The sequence below is a fragment of the Vairimorpha ceranae genome (assembly GCF_000988165.1).
Source record: "Vairimorpha ceranae strain PA08 1199 chromosome Unknown NODE_6, whole genome shotgun sequence".
NCBI lineage: Eukaryota > Fungi > Microsporidia > Nosematidae > Vairimorpha > Vairimorpha ceranae.
This window is the reverse complement of record NW_020169301.1, coordinates 50,664-73,787: the sequence shown is the minus strand read 5'-3', so window position 1 is coordinate 73,787 and position 23,124 is coordinate 50,664. Positions and strand designations below refer to the sequence as shown.

Below are 23,124 nucleotides of genomic sequence, written 5' to 3'. Positions count from 1 at the left end.
TGCAATATTTTCACCCTTATGTCTCAACTTTTAACTGATGAAATAGGTCAGGCCTTTGAAGTAACTGATGAATCTAATATTAGACTACACGGACTTACTACCATTAATACAAACATTTCTGTAGTAAATAATATTACTAATTTCATATCAACATCTTTCGGTCCCTGTGGAATGGATAAAATTTTACAAAGTAAAGACGATGAAATTACTGTGACTAATGATGGCGCTACAATACTTAAAGAGATGGATATGACAGATAATGACATTGCTAAACTTTTTGTACAGCTCAGTGAATCTCAAGATAATGAAATTGGTGATGGTACAACAGGTGTATTAATACTGGCTAATGGTTTATTACAAAATAGTAAACAACTTATGGATAAAGGAATTCATCCGATAAGAATTGCTGAATTTTACGATTCGGCACTTAGCAAGGCTATTGAACATCTTAAAAATATATCTGAATCAATAAATAATAAAAAAGAGGCTATGTTAAATGCTGCAAGAACAAGTTTACACAGTAAAGTGGTGTCTAAAGCAATTGATAAATTTGCTAATATTTGTGTTGAAGCAATTTTATCTGTTGCAGACATTGAAAGACAAGATGTTGATTTTAGTTTAATTAATTACGAAAAAAGAATTGGGTGTGATGTAGCGGAAACGGAACTTGTTAGGGGAATGGTTATAAAAAAAGAATTTAGTCATCCACAAATGAAAAAGGAATTTAAAAATGTGAAAATCGCACTTCTAGCATGTCCATTTGAACCACCCAAACTTAAAAATAAACATAATTTATTAATTAAAAATCCTGAAGAATACAAAGCCTTGCAAAAATATGAAAGAGAAGTATTTCTCGATATGATTAAATTTTTAAAAGATGCTAAAGTTGATTTAGTTATGTGTCAATGGGGATTTGATGATGAAGCCAACTCTTTGTTAATGGAAAATAATTTACCAGCTATAAGATGGGTGGGTGGAAATGATCTTGATTTGATAGCTTTACACATTCAAGGGAATATTATTTCTAGATTTGAAGACATTAAAGAGGAAGATTTAGGACAAGCAGATGTTAAAGAAACCTCAGATGGTACAGATAACGAAAAGTTTATTACTATACAGAATAATAAACAAAGTAAGGCAGTTACTATAATTGTTAAAGGAGGTAATGATATGATAATTGAAGAGGCTAAGAGATCTATACAAGATGGGTTGTGTGCTGTTAGAAATGTGCTTATTAGTGATCGTATTGTTTATGGCGGTGGATCTGCAGAAATATCGATTTCTTTACATCTTGAACAGGAAAGTAAAACTTGTGTTGGAGAAGAGGAAGAGTGTATGATTGCATTTAGTAGAGCATTGGAACAAATACCTCTTTTGCTTGCTAAAAATAGTGGTCTTGATGCTTTAAAAGTTCTTACTAATTTAAGGAAAAAACAAAATGGAACAAAAAATCATTTTTTAGGAGTTGATTGTCTTGAAAATTCTGAAGAAAATATGAAAAAACTTAATATTTTTGATACTTTAAAAAGTAAAATTAGGCAGTTACAGATGGCTACACAGTTTGCTAGTACAATTTTAAAAATTAACGATGTTATAGTATCAGGTAATAAATAATTAATTTACAGTTGTATTTTTTAAACTTATTTGATGTTTAAAAGTTATATTTGAACTAACTTTATTTATTAAAAATCTTTCTCTTAAGATTTTTTAAAATTTACATCTTTATGGCATTATTTACCACCCGCCATTGCTTTTAATTTACTTTTGTTTCTACCTATCTAAACTTCGAAGAAAAAGGCTTATTACCTGATAAATATTTTAACTTTGAATATCTAAAGAAGTTGTAAAACCAAATATCTAATTCTTTACAAATCAATTTTGATTAAATTATAATTTTATACATTTTCATTTACTATTGATGATTTATAAGACTTAATTAAAAACTTTATTTATTAAATAACACACAATTACAAATAATATTTTTACTTTGTTTTAAATAAAAAAAAGCAAGTTTTTTAACTTTTAAGGTACAGTTTATATTTTTGATATTTAAAATTAAACATTGAACTTTATGTTTTTACTAATTTCCTGAGTGTTTTATATACACTAAATTGGAGGATAAAAAATACATCTTGTAATATTATGTGACAATATAATACTACAAGATGTATTTGTTAAAATCTGTTAAAATGATAAAATAAATATGTGACTTTTAGTAGTTTAATATGAGTTACATAATTTTTAAAAACCAAAAAGAAGTAAAATAACTTTGTTAATATTAAATTAGCTAGAAGCTAATTGTTTAATTAGTATTATCTTGACACATCAAATATCTCAACAATTTAAAAAGTAAAATCTTAATCTATTATAAAACATTATTGGCTAAATTATAAAGCTATAATTTACCTCTTTAGTCCAACTTCCTTTTTTAGACAAATATAAATACTATTTTAATCAACTATAATAAATATAATTTTAATTATAATTGTAAATAGCTTTCTAAATTTTCTCTTATAAAATTATTTTTTGTTTATTTTTTTAAATTAAATTCAAAAATCTTTTTTTATCTTACAAACATAAAATTTTTTAACCCCACCCCGAAAAAATGAAATTTTTGAAAAACAAACATGTAAAAATATTATTTAACATGGTATACGAACTGATAATATATTTTATAATATTCAATGTGAATATCCAAGAAATGTACCACTGCTTATGCAATTTTTTTTACGATACGTTTTACTTGTTTTATAAAAGTAAAGAGATTGCCAAACCAGATGATAAAGTGTTTATAATATACGATGGAGATATAAAGAATTTGGATATTAAACAAAATAAAAGGAAAACCAAAAGCAGTTTAAAAGACAGAGAAGATTATGTAAAATGCTGGGATTATAAAAATAATAAGTTTTTAGAAACTGATTTTACTATTATAGACCTTTTTAAACATTATTCTGAGCGTTATAAATTATTAGAGAAAATGAAAAGATCTGTTAGACTTGAATGCGAGGGTGTTTATGTCGTTCTTAGTGATATTGCACAGAGTACATTTTTGTGGAATAAAGACAGATTTAAAATGGCTAGATGTATTTTTGAACATGATAAGATTTGTAGTACATTAATTAAACAGTATAATGGTATACAAGTAAGAAATGAAGGGGATTCTTTTCTTATTGCTTTTAAAGACAAAGAAGATAGCATTTCTTTTGCAAATAGATTTTTTACTGAAGTTTCTAACATTGTTTATTCCAAAAAAGAAAAAATTAAAGTAAAGATAGTCGTAAACTACGAACTAATTGATACAAGAACGTTTAAAGGATTATTTTATGCTCGTATGGAAGATACATATAAAATTTCAAGACATACAAAAACAAATAAAATATGTCTAACTGATAGAGTAATATCTAATGATGATAATAAATTGTACTGTATACACAAATGTAAATAAATTATTGTAATTTACTGTTTTTTTAATTTATTTTTTATTAATTTTGCATAATTAGAAGAAGGATAATTTTTACAGTTAATAAAGAAGCTTTATTTTAAAAAGTTAATTATATTGTATTTAAGTGTTTATTAATAGCACCTTTTAAAGTTAAATAATGTTATAAGTTTTCTTTTTATTTAAGATTATTATAAGTCAAAAGCAAATTAATTAAATTATTTTATCAATAATTCAGATAACTATAATAAGTTATATATTTGTGTATTTAAATACTACTTTATTACTGTGATTCTAATCCCGCATGTAAATTTTAATTTTTTCAAGGTGAGGACAAATTATAATTTTTCGCATTGGCTATTGGTTCTTTACGAACTTTAAATCATAAAAAGAAAATTTATGAAAACAGAACGGCATTTACAATGAACAGATGATTAAAAAACGCTATTTTAAATAACAAACAAACTTAACCAATGTAAACGTGCATTATTGTATTAGTTCGTTAGAATATTATTTTTAAACAGGCTGTATTCTTGGGCAGAATGTCGTTTTCTCAAACTATTCTCAGTTCTGTCAAAAATTTATTAATTTAATCATGACTGCCTTTATAATTTTTAATAAATTATAAAATAATTCTAAAGAAGATTTATTGTTATATGTTTATAATTTATAATATAAATAGTCTACATGTACATAGTTTTATTATTTAAATTATCATTATTTTTTTATTAAGATAGCCGCTTTACTTTTAATTAATAAATTATTTTAATAAAAATTATTTATTTCACAAATACAAGAAGCAATAAATAATTATAAAAGTCAATGCTTTAATTTAATTCATTATTTCTGATAATTAGTTTTTTAGTATAAATATTTTTTTTTAATGAGGGCTAATGTGCTGTCAAAAAAACAAAGATGATATCGTTATTGTTTCTGCACTGCGAACACCCATTGCTAAAGCAGGAAGGGGTGCATTTAGAGGTCTTACAAACGATATGTTAGTTTATCATGCAATTAAGGGAATATTGGATAAAACAAGAATTGATCCTAGTCTTATTGATGAAGTGTGTTTTGGGCACGGGCTGTCTCCGATGAACGGATCAACAGCTTTAAGGATAGGTGCACTTAGAGCAGGACTATCTCTTGTAACACCTGTATCAACTTTTAATAGGCAATGTGGATCGGGTTTAGATTCAGTTAGTATTATAGCTAATAAAATAAGGGTGGGTGAAATAGAAATAGGCCTGGCGGGAGGGTTTGAATCGATGAGTTTTTACCCGATAAATCAAGGAAAAATAACATGTTATGAAGATGATGTAGATAAAGTCAAAGAATGTTTTATTTCGATGGGAGAAACAGCTGAAATCTTGGCTAAAAAATATTCGATTACACGGGAAGAGTCAGATATTTTTGCAATGAATAGTCATAAACGCGCAGCTTATGCAACTATTAATAAACTGTATACTAACGAAATTATTCCTGTAAAAATCGATAATAGTGTCATAACTGAAGATGAAGGTATTCGTGTTACAAATTTGGAAAAACTTGCTTCTCTAAAATCTGTATTTAGAAAGGGTGGGATATGTACAGCGGGAAATTCTTCACAGTTATCAGATGGTGCGTCGGCTGTTCTTCTTATGAAAAGACATAAAGCAGAGGAGTTAGAAAAAGACATTTTAGGAAGTTTAATTGATTATGTGTGTGTTGGTACAAACCCTTCTATTATGGGACAAGGACCAGTACCAGCCATCAGAAAATTACTGCACAGGAATAATTTGGCAATAAACGATATTGATTATTTTGAAATAAATGAAGCATTTGCATGTCAGGCACTTTTTTGCATCAAAGAGCTAGAAATTGATCAGAAGAGAGTAAATTTACATGGGGGAGCAATCGCTTTGGGACATCCTATTGGATGTACAGGTTCACGGCTAGTAGCAAGTCTATTGAATGTTATGGGCCTTAATAATATGCAAGGATTTGGTGTTGTCTCACTGTGTGTAGGAACGGGGCAAGGTGTAGCTGCTCTAATAAGAAGAGAATGAATTAAATATTGTTTTTTACGAGTTAATGTACAAATTGAGTATAAACATTCTTGCACAAATGTACTTTATAGAAATCTGTTGTTTTTAACGCTTAATAAATTTAATATTACAAAGACGATAATGTATTGTTTCTGTAAAGAGAGTTGATTTTTTAGAGTCAAAAATACGTTGGCGCTACAGTAAAAATTTTTCATATTTGATTAAAAATCGTTCTTTGAATTAAAACATACCAAAAACGTTGATAAAAGAAATATCAATTTTTTTGATATAAAAGATTTTTTTTTAATAGACTTTTATTTTTACGATTTTTTTATTTAAAACTTCTTTGGAAATAATTACAACATTGTTTTATTATACTTAAAGTTTTCATAGCTATATGTAAAAGTTGACCATTGACTACTTTATACGTCAACAATATTTAATATTATTTATGAATAAATCATTATTTTCATTTTTTATTTTATCTGCACTGATTTAACAACATTTCTTTTATAACTTGTTTTTGTTTGTTTAAGTAATACATTTAATGAATCATAGCCTTTAAAATTAATTATTAATATCACCCTTTATATGAAAAAAGAAAATAAAATTATTACATCAAAGTATAATAAATATACTTTCTTCTTTGTTAACATGTACCATCAACTAAGCAAGCCCAGCAATCTTTTCTTTCTATTAACTATGATATTGCTTACTATCCCAACAATATCTCCATTTAACCCTTACACTTATTTACTGGCCTTTGCCTTGGTAACAGGTACATCTATGATAAAAGACGGTATAGAAGATTTTAAAAGACACAAAGAAGATAAAAAAGTAAATACAAAACCTGTAACCGTCGCTTATATAGAAAACAATACAATAATTAATAAAGATATTTATGTTGAAGATTTAAAAAAAGGCGATTTTGTTATTTTAAAAGGCAATGAAGATGTACCGGGCGATTGTGTACTTTTAATAAGTAAAATTAAAGGTAAATGTAAGGAATATTGTTTTATAGATTCGAGTAATCTTGACGGTGAATCAAATCTAAAGAAAAAGACATCATTTATAACAAATATTTGTAAAGAAAAAACAGCAGCGAGTACAAGCGAGAACATTTTACACGAATTTTGTGAATGCGATCGCGATTTTATAAAAAATGTAACAGATTCACAAATTAAAGATACAGGAGATGTTTTTAACAAATTTGAATGTACACTGACTTTTTATGGACGTCACGAGTTATGTAATGAACGAAACGTTTTACTTCGTGGTATGAAAGTCAAAAACGTTGATAGTGTTCTTGTATACACTGTAGCTGTCGGTGCGCAAACGAAATTAGGAAAAAGTAATGTTAAGAGTAGAAAAGGAACATCTCTTTTTGAGATGGAACTTACAAAAGTGGTAATGTTGATATTTGCTATATATTTCTCACTTTTAGTATCGACTGCGATATTGGGATCTTTATTTTTAAGAAAAACTAATATAACTTATTTATATCTTGGAGAGTTCCTAACGGCTGATGCACTTAAATTGACAGGTACAAATTATATAATGTTTAGTTATTTGATACCATTATCTTTATTTGTTACATTAGAGGTTTCTAGAATGTTTCATTCAGCTTACATTTCAAATGATGAGAAAATGATAAAAGATAATGTTCATTCTGTGTGTAGAAATTCTAATGTGACAGAAGACTTAGGGATGATAGAATACATTTTAAGTGATAAAACAGGAACCCTAACAAAAAATAAAATGGTATTTAAAAAAATACATATTCTTGGGAATCAGAGCCTGTTAGAAATTAACGCATTACAGTCTAATTTTTACAATGTAGAAGAATTTTCTTCTTTTTTAAGTTCTAACAACTTCAGTCTTGCACTCCAAAAAATATTTTTAGTGTTAGTATTAACATGTTGTAATAGTGTTGAACCACTAAACGGTAAATTAGAAGGAATATCGCAAGATGAGATTTCTATTCTGGAAAAGTTGAGGGAAATTAATGTTGAACTTTTGCGACGAGAAGATACTTATGTATTAATTAAAATTAGTAAAATTACTATTAGATGTGATATAAAGTATACACTAGATTTTAGTTCATCCAGACAAAGAATGTCTGTTGTTATATTACTTTTTAATAAATATTACGTTTTATCTAAAGGATCAGACCAAATGATGTTAGATAGAAAAAAAATAAAATGTAAGACATCGTCTATTGATGATGTAACATCTATTATTAATACAAATTCGAGTTATAGAACACTAGTTACTGCCTATCGCGAACTGGCCAAAGATGAATTTGATAAATTTGTAAAAGATTATAATTCAGTAGATTTAATTAATCGTGAAGAAAAAGAGGAAAAGATTTTTGAGAGGATTGAACAAGATATGAATTATCTTGGTACTACTTTTATAGAAGATGAATTACAAGAAGAAGTAAAAGAGACAATTGATATGTTAAAAAAGGCCGGCATTAAAATATGGATGATTACAGGTGATAAAAAAGAGACTGCCATTAGTTGCGCAATAGATTGCGGTCTTATGAAAAATATGAATGATAACGAAGTGATAGCAATTGAAGGTACTAGATTTAATCAAGAAGTTTCTTCCATTGACATTTTATCTTATAAATCTGTTATTTTATATAGATCTACGCCTAAACAAAAAAGCGAGATAGCTGAAAAATTTCGAGAATATAAAAAAAATACACTAGCCATTGGTGATGGTAACAACGATGTAGCAATGTTGCTTACAGCAAATGTGGGTGTAGGAATATTAGGCAAAGAAGGTAATCAGGCAGGTATATCTGCAGATTTTGCAATCCCAGATTTTAGAAGCCTTAAATTTTTAATATTTTTACACGGAAGATACAACTTTATAAGATTTTCTAAGGTGACCTTAAATGCTTTGTACAAAAATATTTATTTAATAATTATTCAATATTTATATAACTTTTTTACTGGATTTTCAGGAAAACCGGTCTACAATAATTATTTTCTAAATTATTATAACGTTTTCTTTACATCTTTAATTCCAGCTTCAATCTGCTGCTTTGATAAGGATCTCCCCGAGGCTTATTTACTTCAACACCCTGAGGAATACATGTCTACCAAGGCTTTTTTCTGTAAATCAGTAATCATTCTAGGAATAATTTATGGAATTCTACAAGGTCTTATAGTTTTTATATTATTATTTGGGGTTGTGTTTGTTAAAGATTTAATGAATCCTTATGGTAGAGTAGGAGGATACAATGGATTGAACAATCTAGTATCATTAATTGTATTCTTTTCTGTTTTTCTAGGACAAGTAAGACTTATTTCTTACTACACTATTTATTCATACATAGCTATTTTTTTAAGTCTTTTTCTATTTTTTATAACACTGTATTTAATACAAGACACATCACTAGGAGGAAACATGTGGATATTGATGAGTATACCCTCCGCATATTTTACATTCCTATTTATTATTTTATTTTCTTATATGGCTGAACTATGTTTAAGTAAAATATTTTATAGAATTGTAAGTACTAAAAATGTAGAATAAATTAAAATTATAAAAAGGTTGTTAATATTTATGCTTAAATGTAAAAAGCAAATAAGTGCGTAAAGGAATGTTCTTAAATTAAAAGATTTATGTTGTTAGAGATTTTTATAATTAAAATAGTCGTAATTGTAAATTAAAAGATTTATGTTGTTAGAGATTTTTATAAAAAATTTGTAAAATTTTAATTTTTTGACATAATTTAATTGTGTAAATTTATAAAGGTTTACTTTATAAGACATACAATGAAAATTAAAATATTGCTGATAATACAATAATCTAATAATTTTATTAGTATGTTTTCTTGCTATAGTATCTTTCAGTGTTTTTTTATTTAAATAAAATTTAGATAATTATTTTTGAAATGTAGCAAAGATTTAATAAAAAATTATGATTTATTTATTTTTACAGAGCAAACCATAAATAATAATGAATATATATTAAAAGCTTTTAATGACAATTTTTGAAAGAATTAATTTAAAGATACTGCATTCTCAAATAATAAAAAAAACAATAAAAGATTTATTTCTTCTTATTTTTTTTAGATAAATCTTCTGCAGATGATTTAGAGTCAGAACTTACAGATGCATTTCGCCGTACACGCTTAGATATTGCAGTATTAGGAACTTCAGACTTCTGATTCGTGGTCATTGACGCCTTACGCGTAGATCGTGGTGTTAAAGTTAATTTTGACATTGTTTTAGGTTTTTGATTCTCCACACTTAAATTTTCAAATCCTGATCCAACTTCTTTTTCTGGTTCAACTTTTTTTCTTTTAGGTTCAGATTTCTTATTTTCATCAACCACAACATTTTTCACTGATGCTTTCCTTTTTTGTTTTGCCTTGTTTACATCATCTACAATAGGCTTACTATCCTCAGTAGCTGTTTTTTTAATATTTTTCTTAGGAAAATTTTTAACTTCATCTTTACCAATGCTTTCTAGTGGCGGCTCAGTGTCCTCTACAATATTCGCTTTTTCGGTGTTAATATTCACCTTATCATCCTCAATACCTTTCAAATTTTCAGAAGATGATGTAGCTGTATTGTCTGTTACAGGTACGATTTCAGATGTTTGTTTTTTTACTGGAAGGGATTCATTATTTTGATTAATATTTTTAATATCCTGCTCTGTAAGAATTGGCATATTATTTTCTTCTTTTTCTTTAATAAATACAGTTCCTTCTTCAACTTTTTGTTCCTGCTTTGTTAAATTAAGATCATATTCACTAATTTCCGGTACTTTTTCTTCTTTAACTTCATTCAATGGTTCTTCAGTTACATTTTCTTGCTCTGATAAATTTAAATTTTCACTTGATTGATTTATTTTTTCTTCTACAATTTTTTCTGCATCTTTTAAAATTTCTTTTTCAATAATAACATCACCCAAATCTACTGGTTGTTTTTTCAATAAAAAAGGGTTAATTGGTGTATCAACAGCAGTAACATCAATGCAATCATTAATTTTTTCATCCAAATCTTGTTGTTTAGATGTTATTGCTTCCTTTACATAATTAATATCATCATTTTCCAAAGCATCCTCAACTTTAGTTTCAGACGAGGAAGCGTCTATAATTTTTGCAGCAGCTTGTACCTCAAAATTATTTTTAATTTCAGAATCTGTATCCTTCATAGTTTCATTTTCCTGTAATTCAATTTTTTTAAGATCTTCTACTTGTACATTTTCTTTTACTTCTTCATAAATAACTCCTTCTTTGATATAATGACTACTTACTACTTCCCTGTGTATATTAGTTTCTCTTTCTGTTTTTATATTCCCACATACTTCACTAGCAATAATTTCATTATCTTCAATGTAAATATTTTTGATTTCATTCTCTTTTTTATCCATTTTTACTTCTTCTTCTTTTTTATCCATTTTTACTTCTTCTTCATTCATAATTTCTACATTTTCTTCATTTATAATTTCCATATATTCTTGATTTTTAGGCTGCATAAAGCCTTCTGGATTTAAATTACTAGAAATAGTATTTCCTTCATCATTCACATTATTTTCCATTTCTTTTTTATTTTTTTTCTCATCTCCATTTGTCATCATTTCTTGGGGATAATTATTTTCACTATTTATGCTAAATTTATTTTCATTACCGTTAATAAACAAATCAGCTCCGATTTCTTGATAATTTATAACATCTTTTAAAGTATCAGGAGACTCTTTGACAATGTTATTCTTATCAATTAACTCATTATAATCTGTATGTCGCACCCGAAGAGTTCTCTCGTGTATTTTTATACTATCACCCAATTCGAAATCATATTTATAACCAATTTTTAGTTCTTCATTTTTTAGTGTAACGTCCTCACCAAAAACAAGTATCTTTTTTTTATCTAAAAATATTTTAATATGTAATTCGAGAATTGAAGGTATTTGAATTCGTATGCTATTAAACAGTCCACTGCCTATTGATATTATGTCTGCATTGGTGTGATAAGATTTTATTTTATTATTTTTTAGATTGTAGAAGTCTAGTGTATACTTGTAACTCATTTTAAGGGTAAAAAATATTCGTTATTTTGTAGAAACAGTAAAACCTACAATTTATAAATTTTTAAAAAAATGTATTATTTAAACAATTAATTTATTTTTTATTAAATTAAATTTTAATATAAAAAGCTTAGATGTGTACAAGATTGAAAATATAAAACAGTTTCGTCCTTTATATAAGTTTGACTAGCCAATGACCTTAATACTAATTAAACCTATTTTTTAGAGACTATTTGGTTATTTATTAAAAGTCTTTTATAGACATTAAATCTTATTGATTTAAAATAAATAGGAAAGAAATAAAATAATTGGTAGAAAAAACGAAAAACAATAAGATTTTAAAAAATAGAAATTTCTTTACCACTTAATAAATCTTTCTACTACTTGACAAATAATAAATATAACTATACTAACAATAAAGTTATAAAATTTTAATTAGCTTTAAGTGCTGTTAATTTATCTTGAATTCTCTTTTTTCTTTCTTCTAAAGGCATTTTTTCAACTTTGAATTTTTTAAATCCACTATAATCCTTCTTTTCTTTTTCTTCCCTTATAGGATTCTTAATAATAGCATCTAAAGCATTCTGATAAATTCCAGCAATATTGTCTGGATCAATATTTTTCTTAATATAATCTCCAAACTGTAATTTATACTTTTCTTCATCATTTTCTTTTAGATCTTTCATGTAGTCAGATACATGTTTACAAAATATTCTGTCTCTAAGTTCTTCCGCTTTAAAAGGCTTATTTTTTTCGTATCCTATAAATTTACTTTCAGAATGAGGAATAAATACACCAGCATCGGAACAACCTTTCATAGCTATAAATGTATTACCACCTTTAGTACTTCTAGATAACCCAATATCTAAAAAGACTTTAAGAGCCCTACGCTCTTCATCAATATCTTCAGTGATAGTATAAGTACCATCTGTTTTCTTGGCTTTGTAAAGATCATCCATCTTAAGTTTTGCTAGAGCTCGTCTACCGGCTAAAAATCCTGTAGCATAAAATGCGAAATGATTTTTAAGGCCGAAATCTACCCCATAATTTTTAAGTTCGGTGGAATCAGCAAAGGCAAAAACTCTGTCTCCGTCGATGTAAGAACGCGTGATCTGACATATTACTTTAGTATTAGTTCTACGAACAACAAGCCTAAACTTTAAAGCACCTTGCTTATTGTAATCCTGTTTAATAAGATTAATTCTGTGCCTATAATTGGTCTTGCACTCCCTTCTTCTACGTCTTTTTACCTGAAATCTACTTCTTTTAGTAGCAGCAGACTTTGTCTTTTTATTCCTTCTACCTGCTTTTCTTGCCATTTATGGGGTAAAAAAATAAAAATTTATTTGAAAAAATAGAATTGAACGTAAGTTAAGAAAAATAATTTTATTATAGAGACGTAAAAGAATGTATTTTGAAAAATATTTTAAAGAATTGCATAAGATACGTTAATTTATTTAATATTTTATAATAAATATAAATTTTAAATTATTTGTTGTAAAATCTTTAGTTTTTACGACTTTCATATTAAAAGGAAGTAAAATTAATAGCTAATTATAAATAAATTAATAGCTAATTATTGATAAAAATAATAAGTCAATTTTAATTTTTTATTGTATAAAGAAAAGCTTACCGAACTTATTTTATTTAGAAATTTTAAATCAAATACAAAATGATGAATTTTTTTGTACAAATAATTAAATTTACAGTACAGTAAAACTGTACTATTTTTAAAAGAAATAAAAGATAAATCAACTTTATTTGTTCAATAAATATAATTTATAATTTTTTACAATTAGCTATGCATTTTACAAATGTAAGTGCAAAAATTTTACAAATCTACTTTTTTAATTAAAAGATGGTGTTTTCTTCTAAAAATATTAATAGTAGTATTTGTAATTATTTCCCCCTTAAATAATGTTATGTGAAATCTGTAAAACACAATTTAAATGCATAAATGGCGAGTTTATTTGTGAAGAAGGACATGTTTCACACACAAAATTAGAAGTAGCAGATGATTTACATTTCTCAAGTAGAAGTCAAAAAGAAAAAACAGAAAAAAAATCTTCGATTTTTTCTGAATATTCTTTTAAATACAAAACACTTCTTGTTCACAACATGTTATTTAATGAACTAATTACATATTTAAATTGTTCATCAACCAAATTTATAGATTACTATATGAATTTCTTTGCAGGAAATAGGGATGTTATTAGTTCACCAATAAAAATGAATCTAGGATACATATTTTTTCTAGGTTATCTTACTAAAAGATTTGAGCTAGAACGTAGCAGTAATTTATATTTCTATAGTCAATATGTTATGGAAGTGGAAAAATTTGACTATATTGGTAAAACTGTAAAAATAAAAGGACTTCTTGACATGAAAAAAATAAGAAATAAAAACCTAGGCATTTATAAAAAACCTATTCATTGGATTAACAAATATAAAATTACAGATATTTTAGGGACATCTAAATATCCTGTAAATAAACACCATCGACAAATATATAGAGAAACATCTTTATCACATCCTCTTATAGAATACCACAAAAGTTTTTTTAGACAAGAATTTGATTGTTCAGAAAATTTACTTTTAAAATATTTTTATAAAGTATTAGAAATTTATCATATAACACCACACGAAAATTTATTAAAATATTTTAAAAAATTTCTGCTATTAAGAAACCTTTCAAATAAGATGTTTTATCCAGAGGATGAAATATCAATGTTTTTATTTATTTATGATCATTATGAAAAATTAGAAATAGATATTAAAATAGCACTTAAAAATATTAATTTATTTCTAAATAACACAAATTATAATGAAAATGAAGAAGTAGATTTAGATAAAGTTAAGTTTATAGATCTTATTACCTTACTTACACACTCATCTCATTCACAATTTTATAAAAGATTAATTTCTGTTATGAGCTGTAAAGAATTTTTGGCTACAAATAATATTTTTGTAGTTAATAAAACAAAGATACAATACTATAGAGAATACAGATGGAAAGCATTCAGGATTTATATAGACAGAATAAAGCGATTGTTAGCAGATAAAATAAATTTTAAAATAAAAAAAAAGTATATAGAAGATGATAGAATATAAATTAATTTATTTTTTAAAATATGATTATATTTTTATTAAATTAATCTATTTTTTAAAATATGATTATAATTTTTTATAAATTCTTGTAATTAAAAATCAATTATTTTATTAAAAATATCTTAGTATAATAGTTTCTTCTAAATTTTGTTTAAGATAATTTCCATTCATAACATGTAATTTTATTTCATTACTGTTTTTATTAACAGGTGCATCAAACGTAAATGTAATATCATTGGTATCATTAGCATTAAATGTAACAATTTCTTTGTGTATTTGATTATCCACTGTAATAAAAACAGTCCATGAAGGTAAAATTGTCTTTAAAATATTACAAGTGTGAACAGCTTTCACATTCTTAAACTTATTCAAAACTTCTAATTTTACACGAATAGTTACAAGACTATTTTTAGCAATTTTAAAAGTATTTATATTTTTGAACTTTTCTGTATTTAGCATTAAATCTTCATTAACTTCATCATCTACATCTGATGCTTCCTCATTAATTTTTCCTGTGTTTTTAATTACTGCAACAAATTCTTTAATATTAATTTTAAGAATATTTTTATGAACTAAAAGAGCATCTTTTAATTCTCTTCCTTGCAGTAATTTATTCAAAATTTCTTCTACTTCTATTTTCTGTTCACTAAATTTTAGTAAAAATAAATCATTAAACTTAATGTGAGGGTACTGTAACATATAATAGTCTTCATCAAATACCCCCTGTGTTATCATTGCCTGTAAAGTAAATAATTTCTTGTAAATTTCTACATATCCTTTCGCTACAGCCACACATTTCATTCCTTCTATAATCAATAAACTTGATTCTGTAACATATTGTACATCTTTCTTATTACAAAGATTTAATCTAAAAAGATTGTCACATAAGATATAAAATCCCGTATTGACATTTTTAAGATCTGGTAATGGATATCCAAAATTGTATTCTACTTTAGATTTAATACCTGATATATCACTACTAAAATTTTTTGTAGAAAGTTCTTTAGATTTTGACAGTAATGTGATTAAATTTTTTATACTACATTTCTTTCTAAAATCGTTATTAATAAAATTAATAAAGCATTCCATTGTATCAAATTGAATTCCTAAAGAATTTTTAGTTTTTAAATTTTTCCATTTTCTGTAAGCAAAATTTGGTAAACACATTCCCAGTACAATACAATAAATAATGAAAGCCAGTGTGGCGTTTTTCATTATAACATCTGGTATAGCCATAATTTCTCCACTTTTAGATTCATTGTTAAGCCACGAAGCAAATTTTTTTTTATCTTTTACAATCCCAAATGCTTTACTAATATCCATAAGTTTTTTTTCATATTCTGCTTTTTTATCTTCTGGTGCTTTATGTACATCATATTTTAACATTAATTTTACCATTTTTTTCTTAGTTACCTTAACAGGCGTGTTAAGATCTATTCCTAAAATTTCTAAAGGATCAAAGTCTTTTTTTATTTCCATTTTAATAATAAAAACATTTTTTAATAAAATCGATACAATAATCCACAAACTAAAAATAAGGAACTTTCCCATAAAACTTTTATCTGAAGAAAGTTTTCTACAGTTTTCACATTTGCAATTTATGCGAGAAATTTTCTTTTTAAATAGCATTTTGCATGAAAAATAAATAGTAATTGGTAAAATAAATGATAGTGCAAGATAACTTGAGGCAAGGCCTGATTGATCATATTCATAACTATAAGACATGGGTTAAAAATAAACAAAAATTATATCTTACAAAGTTATAAAATTAGTATTAAGTTTAAAAAATGTTTGTGTATTAAGTAGCAATAAAATTTTTAAAAAGAAAATAATGTTTTGTACATTTCTATTAATTTAAATAAAATTATGCACATTATAGCTTATAGAATGATATAAAGACTTTTAAATATTTAACAGTAGAAGAAAACTTTGATAAATTATTGTATTACAACATAAATAAAGTTTACAATATTAAAAATGAATAATTGTAGTTTTAATTAAAGGCATTAATAATTTATAATAAAAAGTATAAGATATTTTTATGAGAAATTTGCAACGATAAAAATTAAAGATATTGGTCATAATTTATAATAAAAAGTATAAGATGTTTTTATGAGAAATTTGCAACATAAAAAAACATAAATTCTAAATTGTCTTTATAAGTAAAAATATTTATTAAACTTATCAACAAATCATTTTAAATTTAATTTATCTCCTTTTCAATTTTATAATGATTGGTAATCTGCATGTATTTATTAATTTAATGATTGATACCCATGTTCGATCGTAAAGTAAAGCTTAACAGTGGCTATGAAATTCCAATGCTAGGTTTAGGTACTTGGATGATTAACGACGAATCTAAAATGGAAGAATCGATACGAAACGCTATTAAAAATGGATATAGAAATATTGACACTGCTTTAATATACAAAAATGAAAAATTAATTGGTAATGTAATAAAAAAATTAATTAAAGAAAAAGTTATTAAGCGTGAAGATTTATTTATAACATCAAAATTGTGGAATACATATCACGAAGACCCAGAAAAAGGATTGCGTACTACTTTAGACAATTTACAGTTAGACTACCTTGATTTATATTTAGTGCACTGGCCTGTAAAACTGAAATCAGACAAAGATTTTAACTTTGTAGAAAACGAGAATGGTCAAAAAATCGTAGAAAAATACGACGGTGTTGCGCTTTGGAAAAAAATGGAATCCTTAGTTGATAAGGGGCTTACAAGGTCAATAGGTGTAGCCAATCATGGGATTGAAAATTTACAAAAGATACTGAATGTGTGCAGAATTAAACCTGCGCTAAATCAATTTGAAATTCATCCTTATCTTTCACAAAATGAATTGGTCGATTATTGCTTTAAAAATGGAATAACAGTAATGAGTTATTCTTCATTAGGCGGTCCTAATCCCAATAACGTCAGTTTAAAAGATGATAAGGATATTAAAGCCATAGCAGAGAAATATAAAAAGACTGTTCCACAGGTAATACTTAGTTGGTTAATTATGAGAGATATACTTATTATTCCTAAAAGTGTGAGTGAAGAGCATATTAAAGAAAATGCAGGAATATTTGAACTTTCTAATGAAGATTTTCAGAAGATCTCTAAATTAAATAGAAATTATAGATTTAATCAAGTTTCTGATTTAGGACCAGATAGATTTAAATAAAAATTTTTATTTATACATGGACAATTTTATTAAATTATGAAAAAAAAACATAAAGTTTTACATTACAGTAAATACAAAAGTGAAATTTCAAATAAATTAGATTGCCCTCAACATGTTGTTATAATAATTTATTTAATCAAAATTAACAATAATAAACAAAAAGTAATTTTGTAAAATTTGATATAAAATCAAAAATAAACCATAATCATCTACTTATACCTTTTAACATAGATTTTATTTAGGTATTTTTTTAAATAAACTTAAAACTTTCTAATAATTACCCCTTAAATGTTTGAACAACTAAAAGAAATAATAAGCAATCAAAATTCTTCACAAGAAGAAAAAGAAATTGCTTTTTTGGAAATTCAAAAAAACAATATTAGTACTAGGAATTATAATGCACTTAGAGAAAACATTACTTCTATACGGGAATACTGGTCTAACATTACAACTGCTAGGTTAACCAAAATTATTAAAAAAATATTTAATATGATTCCTTGCGAATATGAAACATTAGAAAATATGCTTAATGTTCTTGATGATCTTATTTTATGGGCTGAAAAGGATAATAAAAACTTACTTAGACTAGACCTTGAATGTAAGAGAATCTATGTGTACATTTTTTTAGGAAAATATCATGACGCCCTTGTGAAAATAAAAGATATTGCAAAAGATCTTAAAAAATTTGATGATAAAAATAATCTTATAAGCCTTTATGTCTACGAGTCTAAAGCCTTTTACAAGATAAAAAATCCAAATCGTGCAAAAGCCAGTCTTACAGCTGCCAGAGCCTTAGCAGTTAGTACTTATTGTTCGTATGAACTACAAGCACAGATTGATCTTTTAAATGGAATGTATTTATGCGATGAAAGAAATTATAAAATAGCATTTTCTTATTTTTTAGAAGCAATGGAAGGATTTACAATTGACAAAAAATGCGAATTTGCATGTGTTTCTTTAAGATATTTAATTCTTAGTAAAATTATAAGTAAAAATCAAAATGAAATAGAAATGCTGTTTAAAAATAAAAATGCTGCTCCTTATTCGAATGATAATTTAGTTAAGTTACTTATAGAAATTGGACAGTGTTGTACTGATAGAAATTTACGAAGATATCTTAGTCTTATGGAAAATAATCGACAAATACTTGAAAGTGATGAATTTCTTTTTTCTCACCTTGGATACTTGTATGATATTTTGTTAGAAAATAATATTATAAAAATTATTGAATCTTATTCTGTTGTTTATTTAGAACTTATTTCTAAAAATTTAAATTTTGAAGTAGAGATAATTGAAGAAAAAATAAGAAAAATGATTTTAGATGGAAAAATTAATGGAATATTAAATCATAGTGATATGTCACTTATTTTATACAATAACATAAATGAACACGCATTTGAAAAAGATTGTTTAGTGCAAATTGAAAAACTAAAAAAGATTTGTCAAATAAATAAAAGCTAATTTGTTTTAATTTATAATATCATATCCTGTAGATCTATCACTTAAAATATAATTTGTCCCGTTAAATAACTCTATTTCAATTTTTTCTTTAACATTTTCTAAATATTTATACTCTCCCTGATTGTTAAAAATGTAAAAATTACTTTCTAGACTAGAATTTATATCTACAAAATTATTATTTTTCTTAATATTAAAAGTTCTAGAATCTGATTTATTAATTTTTTGTAGTAAAAAAACAATGTTTAACATTGTTTTTATGAATCCTCTATTACTCGCTTTTTCTAAAATTATTTTAAGGCAGTATTTTACATTTGCACTATCAAAATCTTCTGAACCATAAAGACTCATATAAAAAAGTACACAATTCATTCCGTATTCATTTCCATTAAATTTTTTATATTTTTGATCTACGATTTCTGTAAACATTTCTGGTAGACTAAATACTAAATGTATTAAAGATTTAATATTCATGTTGTTCTTTATATTTAAATCTATATAGTAAAGAGAAGATGATGAAAGATAAAATCCATCATCTTCTTGTACTTTAATGTACAAATAATTCGTGTAAAAATACACATTTTTGTACTTTTTATATTTTTTAAAATCTTTTATATTACCTAATATATCAATAACATGTACTTTCTTTACATTCTCATCAAAATTATTTATATTTTTATATTTAGATATAAAAAATTTAGCGATATTTTCATCTGGGATTAAAATATAAGACATTGGATCTATAAGACTCATTATATAATTAATTTGATCATAGAATTCCAAAAATCGTGGTTTTATTCTATTTTTTAATTTAATTACCCGATAATTTAAACTACTTTCTGTTCTTTTAAATGTTTTTTTAAATGAAGAATTTATAACTTCTGCATTTATTATATTTATTTCATAAAATGCGTGTTTAGGAATCTTATAATATTTAATATTTTGATTATAAAGAATATCTGTAATCAATAACCTGTCATCGTGGTAAATTAATATATAATATTTTTGATGTTTTGTAATGGGAAGTATCTTTAATCTAATAAATTTACCAAAAAAGTCGCATTGAACAGAAAGATTTAAAGTTGTGGGATTTTTATAAATACATTCTTTAAATATTGCAGATTTGTAATATTCTAAGAATAATCTACTAGAATATACTTTTTTATAGAGTGAAATATCTAACATGCATTTAAAAATTCTTGCCAAATTGTCATCTAAAATATCACATTGTTCTATATTGTCTGATATATACAATTGATACAGTTTATTAATATCTGTTTTAGCGGGTATTAAAATATTACAGTCAAGATAGTCTTTAATCTTTACATCCTTAAATTCTTGAAATGCACTAAGTAAATCCAAAAGTGAACCATCAAGCATAATATTCTTAATATTTTTGTATACGTAGTACGTATCTCTAAAATTTACTAAATATTTTGAGTTAATTCTTCCAATAAAAGTTATTTGATTTTTTCTATCTAACATTTTACAATCTGTAAGATCGTTTATGCATGTATGCAAGATATCCATTGAATATTTATAATAATCCTGATTTAATTTACGAAGTCTAATAAAAAAATATGAGCGAGTAAACCAAGTAAACATTTCAGAATATGATTTTAAATGTGTAATCTGAGACAAAAGAACATTAGAAAGATTATGCAATAATTGACTTTCTATAGTTTGTTCATAAAAAAATGAATCAATAAAAGTTTCTGACATAACAATGCCTTTACAAACTTCTGATTGAGATAAAAAATTTCTTCCTGCACGACCTAACATCTGTTTAATGGCCATATTACTTAAAACTTCATAAGCTCCTATATTTTTATTGTAAAATTTAGTGCCTAATACAATAACCGTACGAATTGGTAGATTTACTCCGTATGATAAAGTAGAAGTACTAACTAAAATATCTAATATTCCCGATTTGTACAAGTGTTCGACTTTATACTTTACTTCTTTAGATAATCCAGCGTGATGTACTCCAATCCCCGTAACAAAAAACTTATCCAATTTTTCTGTATTTATTTGACATATTTGACAATTTTCAATAAAACATTTTAGTGATCTTTTTCTTGTCTCATATTTACTCAAAAATTCTGCTATCTCTAGTGTATCCTGCTTCGTATGCACAAAAATTAGATGAGGTCCTACACTATCTTTTAATAAATCAAGAAGATCTATTTTAAAGTTGTAACTTTGAATAAGCTCATACAACAAAGGCACAGGCCTATATTCCTCGTTAAAATAAAAAATATTGTGAGAAGCGCACTGTAAGAATGCACCTACATCTTCGTAATTGTAAATTGTTGCCGACATGCCTACTAATCGGCATTTATTACTAAAAATATGTGATATACGCATTACTAATGATTCAATAGTATATCCTCTAGGTTCATTTAAAATATGTATCTCATCAAATATAACTAAATTAAAAATTAAAGTATAATTATTACGCATAATAATTTCTATTTTTTCAGGTGTACCTACTAAAATATTAAAATTAAGAATATCAAATTTCGATAAATGCGTGTCAGATGTGCATTCATATATTTTAAGAGTATCGAAATTTTTTTGCAGTACAGTAAAAATTTCACTTGCCAATGATTTCATAGGTGCAACATACGCTATTCTACAATTTGTATTTCCACATTTTTTTAACTGTCTAAAAATTGTCATTATAGCAATTAATGTTTTACCAACACCTGTTGGTGCACAAATTAAAAAATTATCATTAGTATATAATGCTGTGTAGCTCACAGCCCTTTGCACAAAATTTAGTGAACCGTAATTATTAGTAGTTAAAAATATGTCAAAATCATCTGGTATATCTTTATAATCAATATATTCTCTATCGTTATTAGTATTTTGTGTAATTAATCTTTGTTCATGCGGTAAAAAAAATTGATTATCAAAATTTAAAACATTAAAATTTTTGTAACTGTACAAGGTACTAAAATTAACATAATCTCTGAAAATAGGTGTTAGTGAGGAAAGTGGTGTCTTGTATATCTGATGCTTAAAAAAATATTTGAAATCTTTTTTGTAAATAATTAAAACTTTCTGATTTGTCACAAATTCATTTCTTAAAAACATTTTTTTATCTTCAAGTGATAAAGTATTATTTATAAAATCTATATCGTGTTCATTAATTTTATAATTCCAATATTGTTTAAGCTTTTTGTATTTTGATATATTAGAATCATCTAAGGCTAAAATGTTATTTATAAAATTTGTGTATTGGGTATTTATTCCTGTTTCTAAATCCTTGTATATTTTCTTAATCTCTGAAAATTTGCATTTTATGTGAAATTTAGATTTTATAATTTTTTTTAGATATTTGAATATTTTTGGCATTCTAGAAGGGATTTAAATAAGTTAAATCTTTCTCATTTCTTGAATTGAAATTACAATTCAAATGAATGTATAAATACAAACAGTTATATTAATTTTACAAAACACTTTACCATGTATTTGTGTATCACTTTTCTAAAACAAATAGCTTATTAATCTATTTGGTATGATATTAAGCCTTCATTATACTTAAATGTACAGCAACTTAGAAGAATATATGTATTTTCATATAATATTTATATGTAAAAAAATTAAATTTTTATATCATCTTAGATACAAACCTAATATTTTGACCAAATGGAAATTGTATTCGACTTTTAAAAATAAAAGATTTGTTATTGGGAAATCTTTCATTAATGCATAATAAAAATAAATAAAAATTTAAGACAATATAAATTTATTATGTTTTTGTGTATTATTACGTAAACTTCTATATGCAAAGTGCACAATTAATTTCAAATCAATTTAAAAAATTAATAAATGTTAGTTTGTTGATAAT

At 25.2% G+C, this 23,124-nt stretch overlaps 11 protein-coding genes across 11 annotated transcripts; 7 read left to right on the top strand and 4 right to left on the bottom strand.

The window, feature by feature from the left end:
- Window positions 1-18: 18 nt before the first annotated feature.
- Window positions 19-1,614, top strand: AAJ76_600073769 (chaperonin-containing t-complex epsilon subunit cct5; the record flags this gene model as incomplete). The annotated part of the gene is made up of 1 exon (XM_024476116.1): window positions 19-1,614. The coding sequence occupies one exon, from the start codon at window positions 19-21 to the stop codon at window positions 1,612-1,614; it is 1,596 nt and encodes a 531-aa protein (XP_024331898.1).
- A 991-nt stretch (window positions 1,615-2,605) lies between these two features.
- On the top strand, window positions 2,606-3,448 carry AAJ76_600071182 (class 3 adenyl cyclase-like protein; the record flags this gene model as incomplete). The annotated part of the gene is made up of 1 exon (XM_024476115.1): window positions 2,606-3,448. One exon carries the CDS (start codon window positions 2,606-2,608, stop codon window positions 3,446-3,448), a length of 843 nt encoding a protein of 280 aa, XP_024331897.1.
- An 887-nt stretch (window positions 3,449-4,335) lies between these two features.
- AAJ76_600069452 (3-ketoacyl thiolase-like protein) lies at window positions 4,336-5,487 on the top strand (the record flags this gene model as incomplete). Its single annotated transcript, XM_024476114.1, has 1 exon — window positions 4,336-5,487. The coding sequence occupies one exon, from the start codon at window positions 4,336-4,338 to the stop codon at window positions 5,485-5,487; it is 1,152 nt and encodes a 383-aa protein (XP_024331896.1).
- Window positions 5,488-6,057: 570 nt separating this feature from the next.
- On the top strand, window positions 6,058-9,015 carry AAJ76_600067730 (phospholipid-transporting p-type; the record flags this gene model as incomplete). The annotated part of the gene is made up of 1 exon (XM_024476112.1): window positions 6,058-9,015. The coding sequence occupies one exon, from the start codon at window positions 6,058-6,060 to the stop codon at window positions 9,013-9,015; it is 2,958 nt and encodes a 985-aa protein (XP_024331895.1).
- Window positions 9,016-9,534: 519 nt separating this feature from the next.
- AAJ76_600062268 (hypothetical protein) lies at window positions 9,535-11,520 on the bottom strand (the record flags this gene model as incomplete). The annotated part of the gene is made up of 1 exon (XM_024476110.1): window positions 9,535-11,520. One exon carries the CDS (start codon window positions 11,518-11,520, stop codon window positions 9,535-9,537), a length of 1,986 nt encoding a protein of 661 aa, XP_024331894.1.
- Window positions 11,521-11,948: 428 nt separating this feature from the next.
- Window positions 11,949-12,836, bottom strand: AAJ76_600060952 (60s ribosomal protein l5; the record flags this gene model as incomplete). The annotated part of the gene is made up of 1 exon (XM_024476109.1): window positions 11,949-12,836. One exon carries the CDS (start codon window positions 12,834-12,836, stop codon window positions 11,949-11,951), a length of 888 nt encoding a protein of 295 aa, XP_024331893.1.
- Window positions 12,837-13,434: 598 nt separating this feature from the next.
- On the top strand, window positions 13,435-14,628 carry AAJ76_600060353 (hypothetical protein; the record flags this gene model as incomplete). The annotated part of the gene is made up of 1 exon (XM_024476108.1): window positions 13,435-14,628. One exon carries the CDS (start codon window positions 13,435-13,437, stop codon window positions 14,626-14,628), a length of 1,194 nt encoding a protein of 397 aa, XP_024331892.1.
- Window positions 14,629-14,736: 108 nt separating this feature from the next.
- AAJ76_600057438 (preprotein translocase subunit sec63) lies at window positions 14,737-16,350 on the bottom strand (the record flags this gene model as incomplete). Its single annotated transcript, XM_024476107.1, has 1 exon — window positions 14,737-16,350. The coding sequence occupies one exon, from the start codon at window positions 16,348-16,350 to the stop codon at window positions 14,737-14,739; it is 1,614 nt and encodes a 537-aa protein (XP_024331891.1).
- A 551-nt stretch (window positions 16,351-16,901) lies between these two features.
- On the top strand, window positions 16,902-17,810 carry AAJ76_600056886 (aldo-keto reductase; the record flags this gene model as incomplete). The annotated part of the gene is made up of 1 exon (XM_024476106.1): window positions 16,902-17,810. The coding sequence occupies one exon, from the start codon at window positions 16,902-16,904 to the stop codon at window positions 17,808-17,810; it is 909 nt and encodes a 302-aa protein (XP_024331890.1).
- A 288-nt stretch (window positions 17,811-18,098) lies between these two features.
- Window positions 18,099-19,271, top strand: AAJ76_600055689 (26s proteasome non-atpase regulatory subunit 11; the record flags this gene model as incomplete). Its single annotated transcript, XM_024476105.1, has 1 exon — window positions 18,099-19,271. One exon carries the CDS (start codon window positions 18,099-18,101, stop codon window positions 19,269-19,271), a length of 1,173 nt encoding a protein of 390 aa, XP_024331889.1.
- Window positions 19,272-19,277: 6 nt separating this feature from the next.
- AAJ76_600051160 (pre-mrna splicing helicase) lies at window positions 19,278-22,628 on the bottom strand (the record flags this gene model as incomplete). Its single annotated transcript, XM_024476104.1, has 1 exon — window positions 19,278-22,628. One exon carries the CDS (start codon window positions 22,626-22,628, stop codon window positions 19,278-19,280), a length of 3,351 nt encoding a protein of 1,116 aa, XP_024331888.1.
- Between the last annotated feature and the right edge of the window lie 496 nt (window positions 22,629-23,124).